The sequence below is a fragment of the Desmodus rotundus genome, chromosome 7, assembly GCF_022682495.2.
Source record: "Desmodus rotundus isolate HL8 chromosome 7, HLdesRot8A.1, whole genome shotgun sequence".
Classification (NCBI taxonomy): Eukaryota; Metazoa; Chordata; class Mammalia; order Chiroptera; family Phyllostomidae; genus Desmodus; species Desmodus rotundus.
Window position 1 is genome coordinate 136025318 of NC_071393.1, and position 13886 is coordinate 136039203.

The 13886-nt window shown below is 59.3% G+C and overlaps 1 protein-coding gene across 5 annotated transcripts in view; it reads right to left on the reverse strand.

Moving 5' to 3' along the window:
- Positions 1-13886, reverse strand: part of CDC42BPB (CDC42 binding protein kinase beta) — a 79570-nt gene that overhangs the window by 9978 nt on the left and 55706 nt on the right. For 4 of the 5 annotated variants that reach the window (XM_053927583.2, XM_053927585.2, XM_053927582.2 and 1 more), the window contains exons 19-30: positions 13095-13243; positions 12326-12420; positions 10906-10985; positions 7648-7737; positions 7282-7344; positions 5947-6052; positions 4820-4956; positions 4222-4361; positions 2906-2987; positions 1813-2029; positions 1595-1657; positions 79-675 (exon numbers count right to left, since the gene is read on the reverse strand). In XM_053927583.2, the coding sequence (XP_053783558.1) occupies positions 79-675; positions 1595-1657; positions 1813-2029; positions 2906-2987; positions 4222-4361; positions 4820-4956; positions 5947-6052; positions 7282-7344; positions 7648-7737; positions 10906-10985; positions 12326-12420; positions 13095-13243 (1819 nt within the window). The remainder of the gene's footprint in view (positions 1-78; positions 676-1594; positions 1658-1812; positions 2030-2905; positions 2988-4221; positions 4362-4819; positions 4957-5946; positions 6053-7281; positions 7345-7647; positions 7738-10905; positions 10986-12325; positions 12421-13094; positions 13244-13886) is intronic. The other variant, XR_008427233.2, reaches the window with a different exon arrangement.

A 13886-nucleotide genomic window follows, 5' to 3' on the forward strand; every position in this document is an offset into this window, starting at 1 on the left:
GAACGGAAGCAGGACCAGCACATGCTGACGGGCGAGGAGCGCAGCGGCGGGGGGAGGCAACAGAAAACATATACATACTACAGGCAACGGGCACCGCAGGCCACATGAGCTCCTGCGCGCGCGACCTCCGGCCTTGCGGGTCCACGTACAGTCCCATGTGGCTGAAGCAGAGCAGGAACTCCTCGCTCGTGAGCTCCACAGCACAAAGGGCATCAAAAGACTGTTGTGAGAGGAACGCAAGCGAGGGGTCGCTGGGATTTACCAGGGTCAGAGCCTGCCCATCTCCCTGGGTGCTCAGCAGGGCGAACCCCGAGGGGTAGCCCACACAGAGCCTGTCCTTGAGCGCGGCCATCCACTGCACAGTGCCGGGGGCCACGAGCTCCGCCACCTTCCTGTGGAAAGGCTTCGTTCTCTGGACCTCATAGCATAGGACCAGCCGCTTCACCGCCACGAACAGGTAGGTGGCGGCACTCTTCCTCAGCGTCCCCGTCACCACAAGCTGGCAACCCTTTGTTTCCGGGAGCTTGATGTCGACGTTGCTCTCAGTGCCGTCAAAAGCAGACCACGGGCAGAGGTGGACGTGGTGGTTGCGGCCACAGAGCAGCACGGCGACTTTCTCTCTGGGAGCAAGCTCGATCTGGTACACCTTCTTGTAGTCTGCCACGCGGACGATCACTGCGGAGAGGACGGGGCGTGAAGCCAAGCACGGGGGGGGGGGGGGGGGGGGGGAAGACGGACGACGCGGCGTCTCCACCTCGCTCTGCGACACCTGCTAACGAACCCCCTCCACCCCTTCCCTGCGCGGTCAGCCTGGCCTCTGCCACCTCACACGTGACCTTGTGGCCCTGGGGCGGGCCTCCTGTCCACTCGTCACTGAGGCCAGGAGCCCCGGGGTTGCAGCTGGGGAGAAAAGGACTGTCTCCAAGCTCATGGGATCCTCAGACAAACTCAGAAACCACTCACCCCTCCCTGGGCCCCCAAAGTCACCCAATGCCCCCGACACCCTAAATGGAGTGGGGTCAGGACCGGGCAGCACACCCTTCTTCCACAGTGTGCCAAGTGCATGGGTGCTGGCCGGCAGGAGGGGTGCTGCCCTGTCCGGAGCAGAGCCGGGTGCAGGGCCCCATGCCGGTCTGAGCCCCTCAGGCCTTCTTGAGTCCCACCCCTCTGGTCCCCAGGCCCAGGGGGTAAAGAGGGGAGACGCAGGTGCTTTTGCCTTTTCTCACTGGAAAAAGTGAGATGTCAAAATCTGCAGTAAAGGAAGTCTCAGTGAGGTGCCGGCAGCCAGGACCAAAATGGACCTCCACCCCTGGGGTGCTCTCCTGGCCTGGATCCCCGCTCACCCCTCTCCTTGGAGAGCGGAAGCCATACATCAGCCCACCCAGCACCCTGCCTGCGGGTGGCAGCCGCCCCGCTGGAGGCCCCCGGGCTGCCCCGTGGACACTGCAGCTGTCGAACATCGTCAGCCTTGCTGCACATCGTTTTTCCTGGCTGCTGCCCCCCCCTTGTCGTAAAGTTCTGTGATGGGGTGACACTCTCCCTGCCTGGTGATGTCATCTCCACCCCTGCACGTTCCCCGACGGGGCCCACTCACCGTCACGGGTCACCTCGATGACGTAGAGCCCTTCTTCTAAGCCGACCGCAATCCTGTCACCGTCTGTCAAGAACAGGAAGCCCGTCAGCGGTCCGCACAGACCGTCTGCTCCACGGAGCCGGGGAGGACGCTCGTCTCCGGCGACGGCACAGCCGGGGCCGCGCTCACATGGGAGCCCTCTGCGCCCCCACAGGGCGGCCCGAGGCGCAGGCACGTACCCAGAATGGCGGCCGCGAGCACGGCCTTGACGAGGGGCAGCGAGCTGTCGTAGGCCTCCTGCGGCTCATGCACCGCCTGGCTCCGCAGGCGGTTCTTTTGCAGGATGGACCGTAGTCCCTCCAGGATGCCCACCCACTTCCTCTTCTCGCTCTCGTTCTCTGTCAGAATGAGCAGTGAGCTGGTCTTAGAAGGTGTTCCTAAGAGGGAGGCTGTCACCTTCGTGACGGAAGACAAGACGGGGAGAAGAGCCGTGAGACGACTGGACACCAGCACGGCGCCTGGCCTGGCCGCCATCGCCCTGCTGCGGGCACAGGAAGGACGCAGCTCCGGGCGCCTGTGCTTGTTCTGGAGGGCCCTCTGAGCTGTGCCAGGGGCCCACCAGGCCCAGGCCACCCACAGCCCTGGCCAGGTTTCAGTCATTTCTGCTCTTGCCCAGCTGCAGGGTAATGCCCATTCTGAAGCTGCTTTCCTGAAGGATCTCATTTTAACTCAGGGATTCTCAGAACACGGCCCAGATGAGAGACTCTCCAACAAACATCTGCTCCCGGGAGCGCTCCCCGCACAGGGACACGGGGACAGTCTCGGCTGCTGCTGAGCGCACAGTGATGGCTGTTCTCGGTACCGTGCGCGAGAGGTGCTTTCTGAGTACAGACGCAGCTTAATAATAGTAACAATGTCAACCAAAACTCGACTGTGTCTGTGAAAGCTCCCGGCGGAGGTGTGGGGCGGTTCTTTCCCTGATCCAGTCTCCTCGCACCACAGCCTCTAAGGCAACCGAGGGGGAGCCATTCTGCCTCAGCCAGCCCAGCAGGCCTGCGTGAGTGGGGGTGGCTGAGTGTTCCTGCTGTAGCTGGAGAGACTGGGGTGCAGTGTGGGAGGCACGGCTGCTGCTGTGGGCGGTGGGGCCCCAGGAAGCAGGCAGCACAGCGTGCGGAAGGAACGTGGGGCAAGAAAGGACGGTGGGGAAGCAGCCTTTCTGACGTGCGCTGGCCTCTCTTACTGCGCAGCGACACGCTCGGACGGACTGTCTCGCTTTAGCCCCGGTTCTTTATGCTTAACGAAATGTCTCTAAAAAGCAGAAAACCACCGTACCCTGAATATACACGGGATATCTCGGCGTGAAGCGTGTATGACGTCAGAAGCCAGGACCGAGCTCACCGAGAGCGCCTCGTCTCTGCAGAGAAACCGGGTGCTCAGGACGAGGGGACAGACGCGCACCCTGGGCCCGCGCGCCGCCCTCCCGGGCCGGCCATCTCCCGAGGAAGGGCACTTTCACGACTGTGCCCCTTGCACATGACGTGGGCCCCTCGCCTCTGCCCAGATTGGAAAGTGCTTCCACTGGCAGAACCCACAAACAACTCACAAACCCCCAGGCACTTTGGGGCTCGAGGACGCTGGGGAAGAGCAGCTCCCCCGAGTCCGAGTCACCCCCTGTGACAGACCAGCTACCTCACCGAGCTGGCCCACACGTGGCTTCACGCAGGCAGTCCCCCGGCCGTCCCTCTGAAGGAAAGGGCTGAAACCTGCTGATGACCGTGGGAGCCCCATTTCCAACCTACTCCAAACCCGGGGCTGGAGCCCAGCAAACTACCCCAGGGTGTCTGCCAGCGGCCTCTGCACCCCCAGGCCAGGGCACACCAACACTCAGCAAGGGCAAGCAGGATGCCCTGCGGACTTTCCAACACCACAGGCCCCCGCTGTCCACCCCGCTCCATGCACTGGGGACACAGACAGTAGGAGCACAGGGACTTGGACACAAGGCTGTCCTCGTGGGCACCGGCCACAGCGCCTCTCGTCCCCAGAACAGGGCTGGAGACTGAAGCTCAAGGCCGGGCCCTGCCCTGGGCAGGTGCCAGCATGGCCACCCCATGTGCACGTGTGGTCCCATGTGGCCCTGGAGCTCGGCTGGCGAGGGGAGGGAGCTGACCCAGTGGTGGCCGTGGCAGCCTTGCACGCCAGGCCCCAACCTCCGCACGCCCGCCTGTTAACATGCGTCGTTCCCACAACCGTCCTCCACCCTCCTCCTGTGGTCATGTCCACTTCCCAGATGGGAAGCGGAATCAGGGCCACGAAGGAAGGAGGGTGCTTGGCTGCCTCCGAGTGCCTGCAGCCGGGGGGCACGTGACAGGTCAGAGGTGCGGTCACAAACTGGGGTACTTGTCAGGCACCCAGAACACGCAACACGCCTCTGGATACTTCCTACTTGTTCTCGGGCCACGTGGCCATTTGGCAAACTGTTTTGACTGCAAACCTACAGAGAGCAGGTGGTTTCTGGCCCGCACCCGAAGTCCCTGCTGTGCACCGGCATGCTGACTGGGGGGTGGGGTGTGACTGAGGTTGAGCTTGTCAAGCGACAGACTCATTTCAGTGGAACACCAGCAAGCAGGCATTCGGAGACAGGCACACACCTGAGGTCCAGGACCTGGCTGGCAACCACGCCCGGCTGGGTGGACTTCCCCTCCGGCAGGTCGTACAGGAAGAGCTTACAGTCGCAGACCACCGCGTAAGCTCGCTGCCAGCCCTTCTTCACCCCGGTCGGTTTCGGGACCTGCAGTCAGAGAGGGGCTTTGTCACTGGACCAGCAAGGCTAGTCAGCACTCCATGGGAATGGCCCCTGAAGGGTCAGGCCCTGCGGGACCTCCTGGCGATGCCACTGGGTGCCTCCCGCTGCTGCACAGCGGGGTCTCCCCACAGACCAGCCCCTCGCTGGCCCAGGCTGGCAGCCAGAGCCCAGTCTAGGCCAGGAAGGTCTAGGCACTACTGAGGAGGATTCCACGCCCACCAGGGGCTGCAGGGACAAGGCAGACACCTCAGCAAACAGGCAGCCTGGGCGAGCTGCAGCAGCGGGTGGGAGCCAGAGGTGAAAGGGCACAGTGGTCTGCAGATGGCACTTGGTGCCAGCGCCCCGTGGTCAGGTGCACAGCCAGGAGGAGGCGAGAACAGGCCAGCTCCCAGTGTGTGTCTGGGGTACTGGGGACCAGGGCCCTGGGATGGGCAGGATCCTACCTTCACATAGCCCTTGTAGGCGGTCCCTATGCCGCGCTGCACATCCACACCGAGGGGCCGCTTGGACTGCTCAGGAGGGACGGGGCACACCTGGGGGGCGCTGTCCCGGCAGGACACGTGGCAGGCGAACGCACACACTGCAACGCAGGGGTGCTGTCAGCCACCTGTGCCCGCGGCAGCCCCTCGGCACTCCCCACCACAGCGCGGGCCCGTGCGAGCGACTCCTCAACGTGCCCACGGGGCGCAGCAAGGCCACAGGGCGCCATGGTGAGAGACTGTCACACAGCTGGGCCTCTCGTTCTCCCACATCGTGAAGCTTCAAAACCATCTGACAGGGCGATGGTTTTGGTGACATACGGGGCGGGGGTGGGGGAGCACGTCTAGCAGTCAATCAACAGGCTGGCCAAGTTTAAGTTAATGACAGGGAAGGCGTGTGCCGGCCCGGACGGCGAGAGCAGAGCTCTTCGGCAAACCAGCTGCGCCCACTGCCCGGCGATGGGGTACTGAGGGTCGGCCCAGCAGTCCTAAGCACCGTGGCCTGGCTGCCTGCACTGTAGGGGTCACACCACCAAAGGTGAGTGCCACGCTGGCCTGGGTGCGAAACGTGGACAGTGGCCGTAGCAAGAGGCCACTGCACGGGGGTGCGTTCTTCCAGCAGAGGCAACAGTGGAATTTTGCTCTCCGCTCTGGCTGATTTTCTAGGGCAACTGTGTACCGTGGCATCCAACCCATGGGCCGCACGTGGCCCAGGACAGCTATGAATGCGTCCCAACACAAAATCCTAAATTTACTTAAAACCTCTTCTGTGCTCATCAGTTCTCATCAGTGTTTGTGTACTTAATGTGTGGCCCAAGACAACTCTTCCTTCTGCCAGCGCGGCCTGGAGACACTGGAAGGCTGGACCCCCTGGCACACAGTACGTCCGTGACCCACAGTCACAGACAGAGGTCTCGGTCACCCTGGACCATGGCTCGGGCTCAGGCTCTCGCTCACAGCCTCTCTGGAAAACTGGGAGGTGATGGAGGAGCTGCCCTCAGCCAGCTCACCGCCGGGCTTCACTGCAGCCGCCTGCCTTCAGGGCAGCCACCCTCCCGAGAAGGCGCCTTGCGCAGCCAGGGCACACTCACCCTCGCAGGCGTAGCCCTGGCGGATGAGGCCCACCATCAGGGAGGTGCAGTGGCTGCACTGCGTGGGGCTGGAGAAGGACTTGATGCTGAACTGGTGCGCTTTGGGCTGTGGGAAGAACACCAGGAAGGTGAGCGTGCGCTCTGCGAAGAAGGGAGTCGAATTCACAAACAACCTGGGTACCATCTTGGAAGGCAGAGACGTGCGGTTTCACTCTGAGGCACACGTGGTCCCAGGCCGCACGGACTGAAGTCTGTGTGCTCAACACCCACCCACGGAGCTGGAGCCGAAAACACGTCACCACGCGTTTCCTTCCGAGAGGAGTCTGGCACACACAGGAGGTCGGCTGGCGGGCAAGCAGGAGCGTGGCTGCTACGTGCTCTGGAATAAGCCCCTTACCTCCTAGAGGCTCTTGGGGCCTCCCAGGGCCATGTTTTGGGCTGGGCTCCCACTTGGGGAAGCCTTCCTATGCGGGACCAACCGACATGCGAGAAACAAACAGCAGCCCCGTTCCTAACAGCAGGCGCGGAAAGGCCCCGCCATTGCTGGGGGAGGGGCAGTGGGGGGCGAAGCCGTGCTCGAAGTGGGACAGGGTGTCTTCAGGCTAGCACCGCAGAGCCGGGGAACAGAACCGTGGTGGGAGCCCGGCAGGAGGCAGGAGGGGTCGGAACCGAGGGTGCAGGACCCCTGACCGCTGCCTGGGTGGGCATCAAAGCCCCATAGCCGCGCCACCCGGCAGTCTCAGACACACTCGAGTGTCTCATCTCTGGTTGGCTTGGCTGTTGATGGACAACACCGTGAAAGAAGCCATGTCTACACTAAAGAAAATTAAAGTCTCTAAATCAGGCCAAATGCCAGCTAAGCTTGAGACTCAGACCTTGTGACGCCTGGAACGTTCCGATCTGTGTCAAGCCTGTGTGCACGGGTGTGCACAGCTGGCCAGACACACATATGAAAAGACACGATCACAAAGCACACACTCAGTACAGTTCCGTTCACGTTGAGGGAAAGTGCCCCCCTGCCAACCGTTCTCTAAGGCTCCAGGAGCTGAGGAGTAAAGGGAAACAGACTTGGAGAAGGAACTCACTAGACACAGAACGGAGCGGTGACCCTGGAGAGGGGAGGTGGGTCTGGGGAATGAAGAAAGGGGCCTGGGGCTACATGTGGACATTTCTCAAGGAGAACGTGTTCAGGGAGCACCGGTGTGAGGAGGAAAACACGGGGTCCTGACACTCCCTGGACCTCACGCTGTCGGTAACAAACTGTCACCAGAGCAGAAAGGTGAGTTACTGTGTCTACGGAAATGACGCCTGCCTCATCCACGCAGCAGTGCCTACCTTTGGTCCAGCCAGAGTGAGGGCCTGGGGGGCGGGCGACCTCTGCGAAGCCCGAGCCACGTCCTAGGAGATGAGCAGGGAGAGGTGAGCACTGCCCCAGCTCTGCGCCACCCCACACGGCAGAGCTGCCGCGATCACTTCTCTCTCCGAGTGATCCGCAAGGAACAGCTCTGCACTTCCAATGCCCTGCACTGTGGCAACACCCGCCCCACCCCACTGGTCTTGCTGGCACACCAGCAGCGATTCTGAAAGGCATGTGGGGTGCAGAGCAGGGGCAAGGGGAGGAGGGGGGCACAGAGCAGCCCGTGGCCATGGGGTAGGGGCAGACCCGAGGGCTCGCAGTACGTCCCGGGGCAAGAGTCTTACTTCCTGCTGTTCTGTGCTTGCAGCCACGGGCGTCGCCTGGGACACTTCCGCCTTTGGAGCCTGTGTTTCTTGCTCACTAGCTGAGCTGGTCTATGGGGAAAGAAGGCAAAGAAGGAGTGGGAGTAAGACAGCTTATTCTCAGAATTCAGACTCTAACAATATGTTCTTTTTTAAAAAAAGTGCATCCCCAGCCCTGGTTCATATGGCTCCGTGGATTGAGTGCCGGCCTGAGAACCAAAGGGTTGCCGGTTCAATTCCCAGTCAGGGCACAGGCCTGGGTGGCAGGCCAGGTCCCCAGTCGGGGTCATGTGAGAGCAATCGATGAAGTACCTCTCACACTGATGTTTCTCTCCCTCTCTTTCTCCCTCCCCTCCTCTCTCTAAAAATAGATAAATAAATACTAAAAAATAAAAACACAAAGGGCATCTCCTTGGGGTCCCAGCATGGGTTCTTAACCCTGTGGCACCAGGTGGTCAGCCCACCCCAACTCCCTGGGGACCTCAGCCCTTGGCATTCTAAGGCTGGTGTGTGACCGCTGGCCCGGTAGACTCTGACAAGGCACAGTCAGGCATCGGCAAAGACAGAGGTCATCCGGTCTCACCTCACCTGCAGCCCAAACCCCCTACGTGTTTAAAGGGAAGGAAGAGGAGAATGCCAGCCCCCTGAGGTCATTCACAAGTGACTATGTCTGTACCTTGTAGCCTTACGAATGAGCAGCCAAAGCTTCTCGGCCTCATTTCAGGGACCCAGAGGACATCCCCACCTCGGCAGAGGTCTGGGGGCCTCTGACCAGAAGAGCTTCGGGGAGTCCATGACACAGGGGGCACCACTCTCTTAACTAATTTGAGGTTGAAGCTAAAGCTTTGAAGCTAATTTAAAGCTAAAGCTGTGTTCTAAAACCACTTAAAACCGACCTTATTTTAACAAGTACTCCCGAGCTAACGTTTCCCCACCAAAGGCTACTACTATGTCCACCGACGCTCACGCACCGTTCCTGCGTGTGGGAATACGGGAAGCGCTGGCACTTTGCTGGGACGCAGACGAGCAAGCGGAAGGCACCCGTTCACAGCTGTGCCTGGTGCCCCTCGTGGAAAGCCCACCCAACCCAACCAGAGAAACACTCTGAAACAGTTGCAGTTCATCAGGTGGCTCATGCAAGCCCACACACAACCGTGTTGCCAGCTCTGGATGGACTTGCAACGAACTTCACAACGGAAAGGCTGGGTCAGCTGCCAACATGAGCAAATTTCTCCCATAAACAGGTACGCTAAATACGTTAGGGCTCTATCTTTCGAAAAAATGAACAACAAAAAAAGGGCAAGTAGTTTAATTTTCACCATGTAACAGCCCCGCCGGCTTCATTTAGTTGCTAGCTGATCAGAAGGATGCAAAGAGAGGAGGCAGGCGCCCCCGCTGAGCCATGGAGCACAGCTGTATGGGCCCGGGAGCAGCAGGGACCCGCAGGCAGGGGCTGACTTCTCCCCCAGCGGCTGGTGGACAGGACCGGAGACACAGCACCCTCCCCTCACCCCCAGGAACAACCTGTGTGAGAACCTGATTCGGTCACGGTCACGTTGGGGTGTTTCCAGGGCTGCACATTCCTCTTGTGGGCGGGGCTTCTAAAAGACAGCCCTCCAGTCTGGCTCACCTCCTGACAGACCCCACTCTGACCGAGGGTGTGCTTTCCACCAAGTAACGTCCTTTCTCCTCGGATCAGAGGTGCTCAAGAATGACCGAGATTAACCATGAAAGGACGGGTGTGCTGGCTACAGGGGACAAGGGACGGACTGCAGCCCCCATTTGCAAGCTGAATGCTCTAGCACCATCCAGTGACGGAGGGCCCAAGCCAGAAGTCACCTGCAGAGAGACGGCTACTCTGTCCCCTGATGTTGCAGAAAAGCTGTCACCTTCCTGGCTACCTCGCCCTGGTTAACAATCCCAGTCTTTGGCCACCGCAGAGGGGCCTGGCCCTGCAGTGGCAGAAAAGGCAGGCGAGGGCGGCAACAGGCTGTGACAGACCGTGAGGGTGAGGCTCCCGACGTGCCACTAATGGCCCCTGCACCTGCTTCTTAAAAACGGAGGACCCGGGAGAAGACAAAGATGGCCAACCTCACCGAAACCGCTTCAGCAGGTGAATGGAACAGGTATTCGCCCAGAAAGATGTGCGCAACCTGCGTGGGCTTTGTAAAAACTGACCTAGGCAAGAGCTGCTAGCCCGCTGGCAAAGGCTGCTGGTGGGGAGTGACCAGGCCTCTGCTGACCGCTCCCGGGAGCCCGTCCGGGGGCGAGGCCTGCCTACCCCTCCTCAACCCGACGAGCAAAGTCAGCATGGCCAACCCTGGTGGGTGGCTTCCACAGGGCGTGGGGCCCGCACCCCTCCTGGGCAGGGTTCCCACCCGACATCCAGCCCACACCCAACCCAGGGGACACCAGACAGACCCCAAATGCTAGACATTACACAGGACACTGGTCTGGACATGACAAAAACAGCCATGTCTCAAAGGGGGAGGGGAGGTGGAGGCACCGTTCTGGAGTAAAGGAGAACAAAGAGACAAGTCAGCGTAGCCCTGAGCTCTGGCTGGACCCACACTGTGCACACGACAAGGACGTCGAAGTCAGGCAGGCTGGCCAGGACCTCAGGAAATGCACTCTGAAGTACCCCGCATCACCGGGGCCTACCGCTCACTGCCAGCTAGTTCTGGGAGGTCCATGTGGGCGCAGGGGGACAGAGGGGACACACATGTGTCACGAAGCCGGACAAGATACCGGAGCTCACTGTTCTTTCAACTTCGCTGCAAGTTTGAACTTTCTAAATAAAAAGTGGGAAAAGCCACAAAAACAAAGAGCTCCTAGAGGTCCCAGGAATGAGCTCTGCTTCCATGACTTTAACTTCCTGTCCTGCTTCTGGTGAGGGTCCCTCCCGGCTGTTTTGGAACAAGAGGAAAGACTGTCGTACGCCCTTCCTTCACAACAGCCGCTCCTAGGACAGAGCCCGCCCTCTGCTCAGCAGGGGCCTCGGGCAGGTTCTGAACCAACTTTCAACTTAATTCAACGGAGCCTCCCTGCACCATTCCCAGTACCTGAGCGTCTACAACCCACACACCTGACACCAGGTCGAGGGCAGGGTCAGCGTGACCGAGCCAGAGAGCCCGACGCTAACTCACTGGTGAGTCTGCAGCACCCCCCGGCAGTCGGATGACACTGCACTGTTTCCAACACCACACGCTCCCTCCTCCCTTTTCAGAAACAGTTACTTACTCGAAACGTCAGGTCGTGTGCCAGAGGCGCAGCGTTGAAGTACTCAAAAATAGAATCCTGAAAATCCGGAAGTTTGAGCCCTGTGAGAAAAGAGATGTCGAGTCAGGGTAGAAATGTCAGAGACGGCCCCGGTGCTCAGACGGGAGGCTGCCGTCCCAGGCAGTCTGGCGAGACTGCCCAGCAGCAGACAAGGGAGGGGACGCTTGCGCTGGAGAGTCAACAAGGAAGACTATCTCCGCAATCTCCGAGGAGGAGGGTGGCAGGAGGCGACCTGCCAGACTATAAAGCGGACCCATGAACAGTGGCAGGTGGGAACCCAGGGTCAGACCAGGGGCCACAGCCATCTCGTGTGTGGGAAGAGCGCCGGGGAGTCAGCGGGGACAGGAGCTTTTTAACAGCTGGCACTGAACAACCTACTCGCCACAGGACAAAGACACCCTGGACCCATTCCCCAAAATGTGTATCAGCCCAGCTTCCAAGTGGATCAGTAAGCTACGTTTTAGAAAGTGAACCCACAGGTGTTAGAGGAAAACATGGGTGAATTATCTGAACTGGGGATGTGGGGGTATCTCCCTATGACTCCGAAAGGGGGGAAATTTGACACACATAAAATTTTCTAAAAACCCTTATGCACTCCTCCCCTCCAAAATCATTAGAAAAAAATGGCAAGAATATTTGCAGCTTCTGTCACAAACACAAGGCCACAGTCCTCCACAAAGCTTCTGAGAATTGAGAGAAAGGCTTAACGACTTACAGTTTTTCAAGTGGGCAAAATTCACAAATATACAGGTCACAGGTGGAGAACCACAAACAGCTCCCACACGTGTGGAAAGGTGCTCAATCCCGCTCGGGGCATGAAGACGCAAACCACCTCTGCGCTGTGACGCTGCCCACACCGGGCTGTGAGGCCACAGCTGGCAGCCGGGCGAGGCTGTGGGCAGGACCCCCGCCCACCCTGCGGCAGGGACACGGACGTGCTGGCGTCTGCAGCAGAGGCCAGCAGCACCAGGCAGGAGCAGGTGCACGCTGACCCCCGGACTGGCAGTCTACCCCCAAAACACACTGAGGGACACGGGAGAGGCCACACAGGGCTGGTGGGGCACGGCGGTGTGCTCTGTGAGAGCAGAGATGGAGACGGAGACGGGGCCCGGCCCCCGGGCTGGCACAGAGCGCGCTGGGGGCGTGATGTCTCACTATACCCCTATGCATTTGCTCTGTCCTCAAGACAGAAACAGGAAGGATCAACCAAGAATGTGGGTAACTTTGGGGAGCGCATCGTTCAGAATTTTGGCTCTGGAATGACTAAGTGCTTTCTTTATATAACTAAAAACTATTAAACCTGAAAGAAATTAAATATAAAACCATTTCATTCAAACACGCTCTTACTTAAAAAATGGAAAAACTTGTAATTTTAATTTACCAGTATCTGCTCTAAATTTTTCTTCCATCTTCTTTTTCAAAACTTCCATCTCTTCTAACAGTTCTTTATTTCTGGCTTCCGAATCCTTTAGTTTACTGGAACGAGAAAACAGGGGGCGTTAGCTGCACGGAGCACGGGCCGTCCACGTGCCGGTTCAGAGTGTGGGTGCTGGGGGAAGGGGTTGATCTCCGGGGGAAGTGCCGGAACGTGGCCGGCCTCCACAAACACTGCTGGACAGACCCATGGCCACTCCCGTGTGGGTCAGCCTGCCCACTCGGTACACTGTGGACAGTACGAACACGTCAACATTACACACTAACAAGGACTTTAAAAGTCACGGTTCAGAAAGCGAATCCCATGAAGTCCTAATGGAGTTTCGGACACCCCTGATCTCTCTGGGGACAAGTCCTGTGTTCTGAGGACACACAGCCCAGGGGACTCAGCCATCAGGCCCGGAAATGCTTCTTCCATCACAGGCAAGATGGTGGGCTGACACCTGCCGAGTGCGACCATCTGCCTGAACGCCTCCTGGTGGCCCCTGGGCTCTCAGGGAGCGGACAAAGTCAGGCTGCTGAGATACCATGTGCCGGGACGCGAGCAGCAGCACAGCCCAGAGTCGAGGGGCTCTGCAATCACGTCCTGGCTCTGCACCTCAGCCCGTCACCTCGAAGTCGGGGAGTGAGGGCGCCAGCCACGAGAACAGCTCGGAGCACGCCGGAGGCCCCGCGGCGCCCGGCTGCTGTGCAGAACCAGGCGGCAGGACAAGCACCTTTCAAAGGAGAGGTTGGCATCCTTGACTTTCCTCAGCTCCTCCTGAACAAGCTGCTTGGCCCGGATCTCAGCCTCAAGTGCAGACTGCAGTTCCAGCCGTGCCGACATGTCCAGCTTCTGACTACGGCGCACTTTCCAAAGCGGGTCCTGTAGAGGTCGGTTCCGACAGTAAAAATACATGTCAAGCCACAAAGTTAACGATTCACCTTTTTCTAACTTCTTCATCGTATTTAGATATTGCCTCTCAAATATTCACAGAGTCCATCGTGTCTGACTTTATTTCTTATGGCCTTTAATCTTATAGAGTTCACTTTTTACTTTTTTAGAAGAATAAAAAATAACATGGGCCCTACAGGGTAACTTCTACACGGGTCCTACTGGACCCTTGCAAACCGAGGCTGCATTATGGGATCCTTTCTATCTTATTTTCCCACACCCTGAAACATTTGCTGTTTCTTCATCCTAGGAATTTCGTCTCTCTTCACTGGCTACTCCTACTCAGAGAAAAGCCCGAAACGCAGAAAAGGGAGGCAGGGTGGAACGTGTGAGTGGATGCCACCGCTGCGCAGGCACCCGCCCGAGCGCAGCCGTCTTCCCCCACCGACTGGGGTGGCCCGCGCGGCCCCCCGACTCTCAAGGGGAGTAGAGGCATGCAGAGGCACTACTTTGAAGGCCATCCCTGAGCACAGCTGGGAGTTCCCACTCTCCATCCACCTCAGTGGAGAGAAGGAAGCTGACCGGGGCCCACCCCCCCACCCCCCCCCCCCCGGCGTCAGTCAGAAGGGGGTGC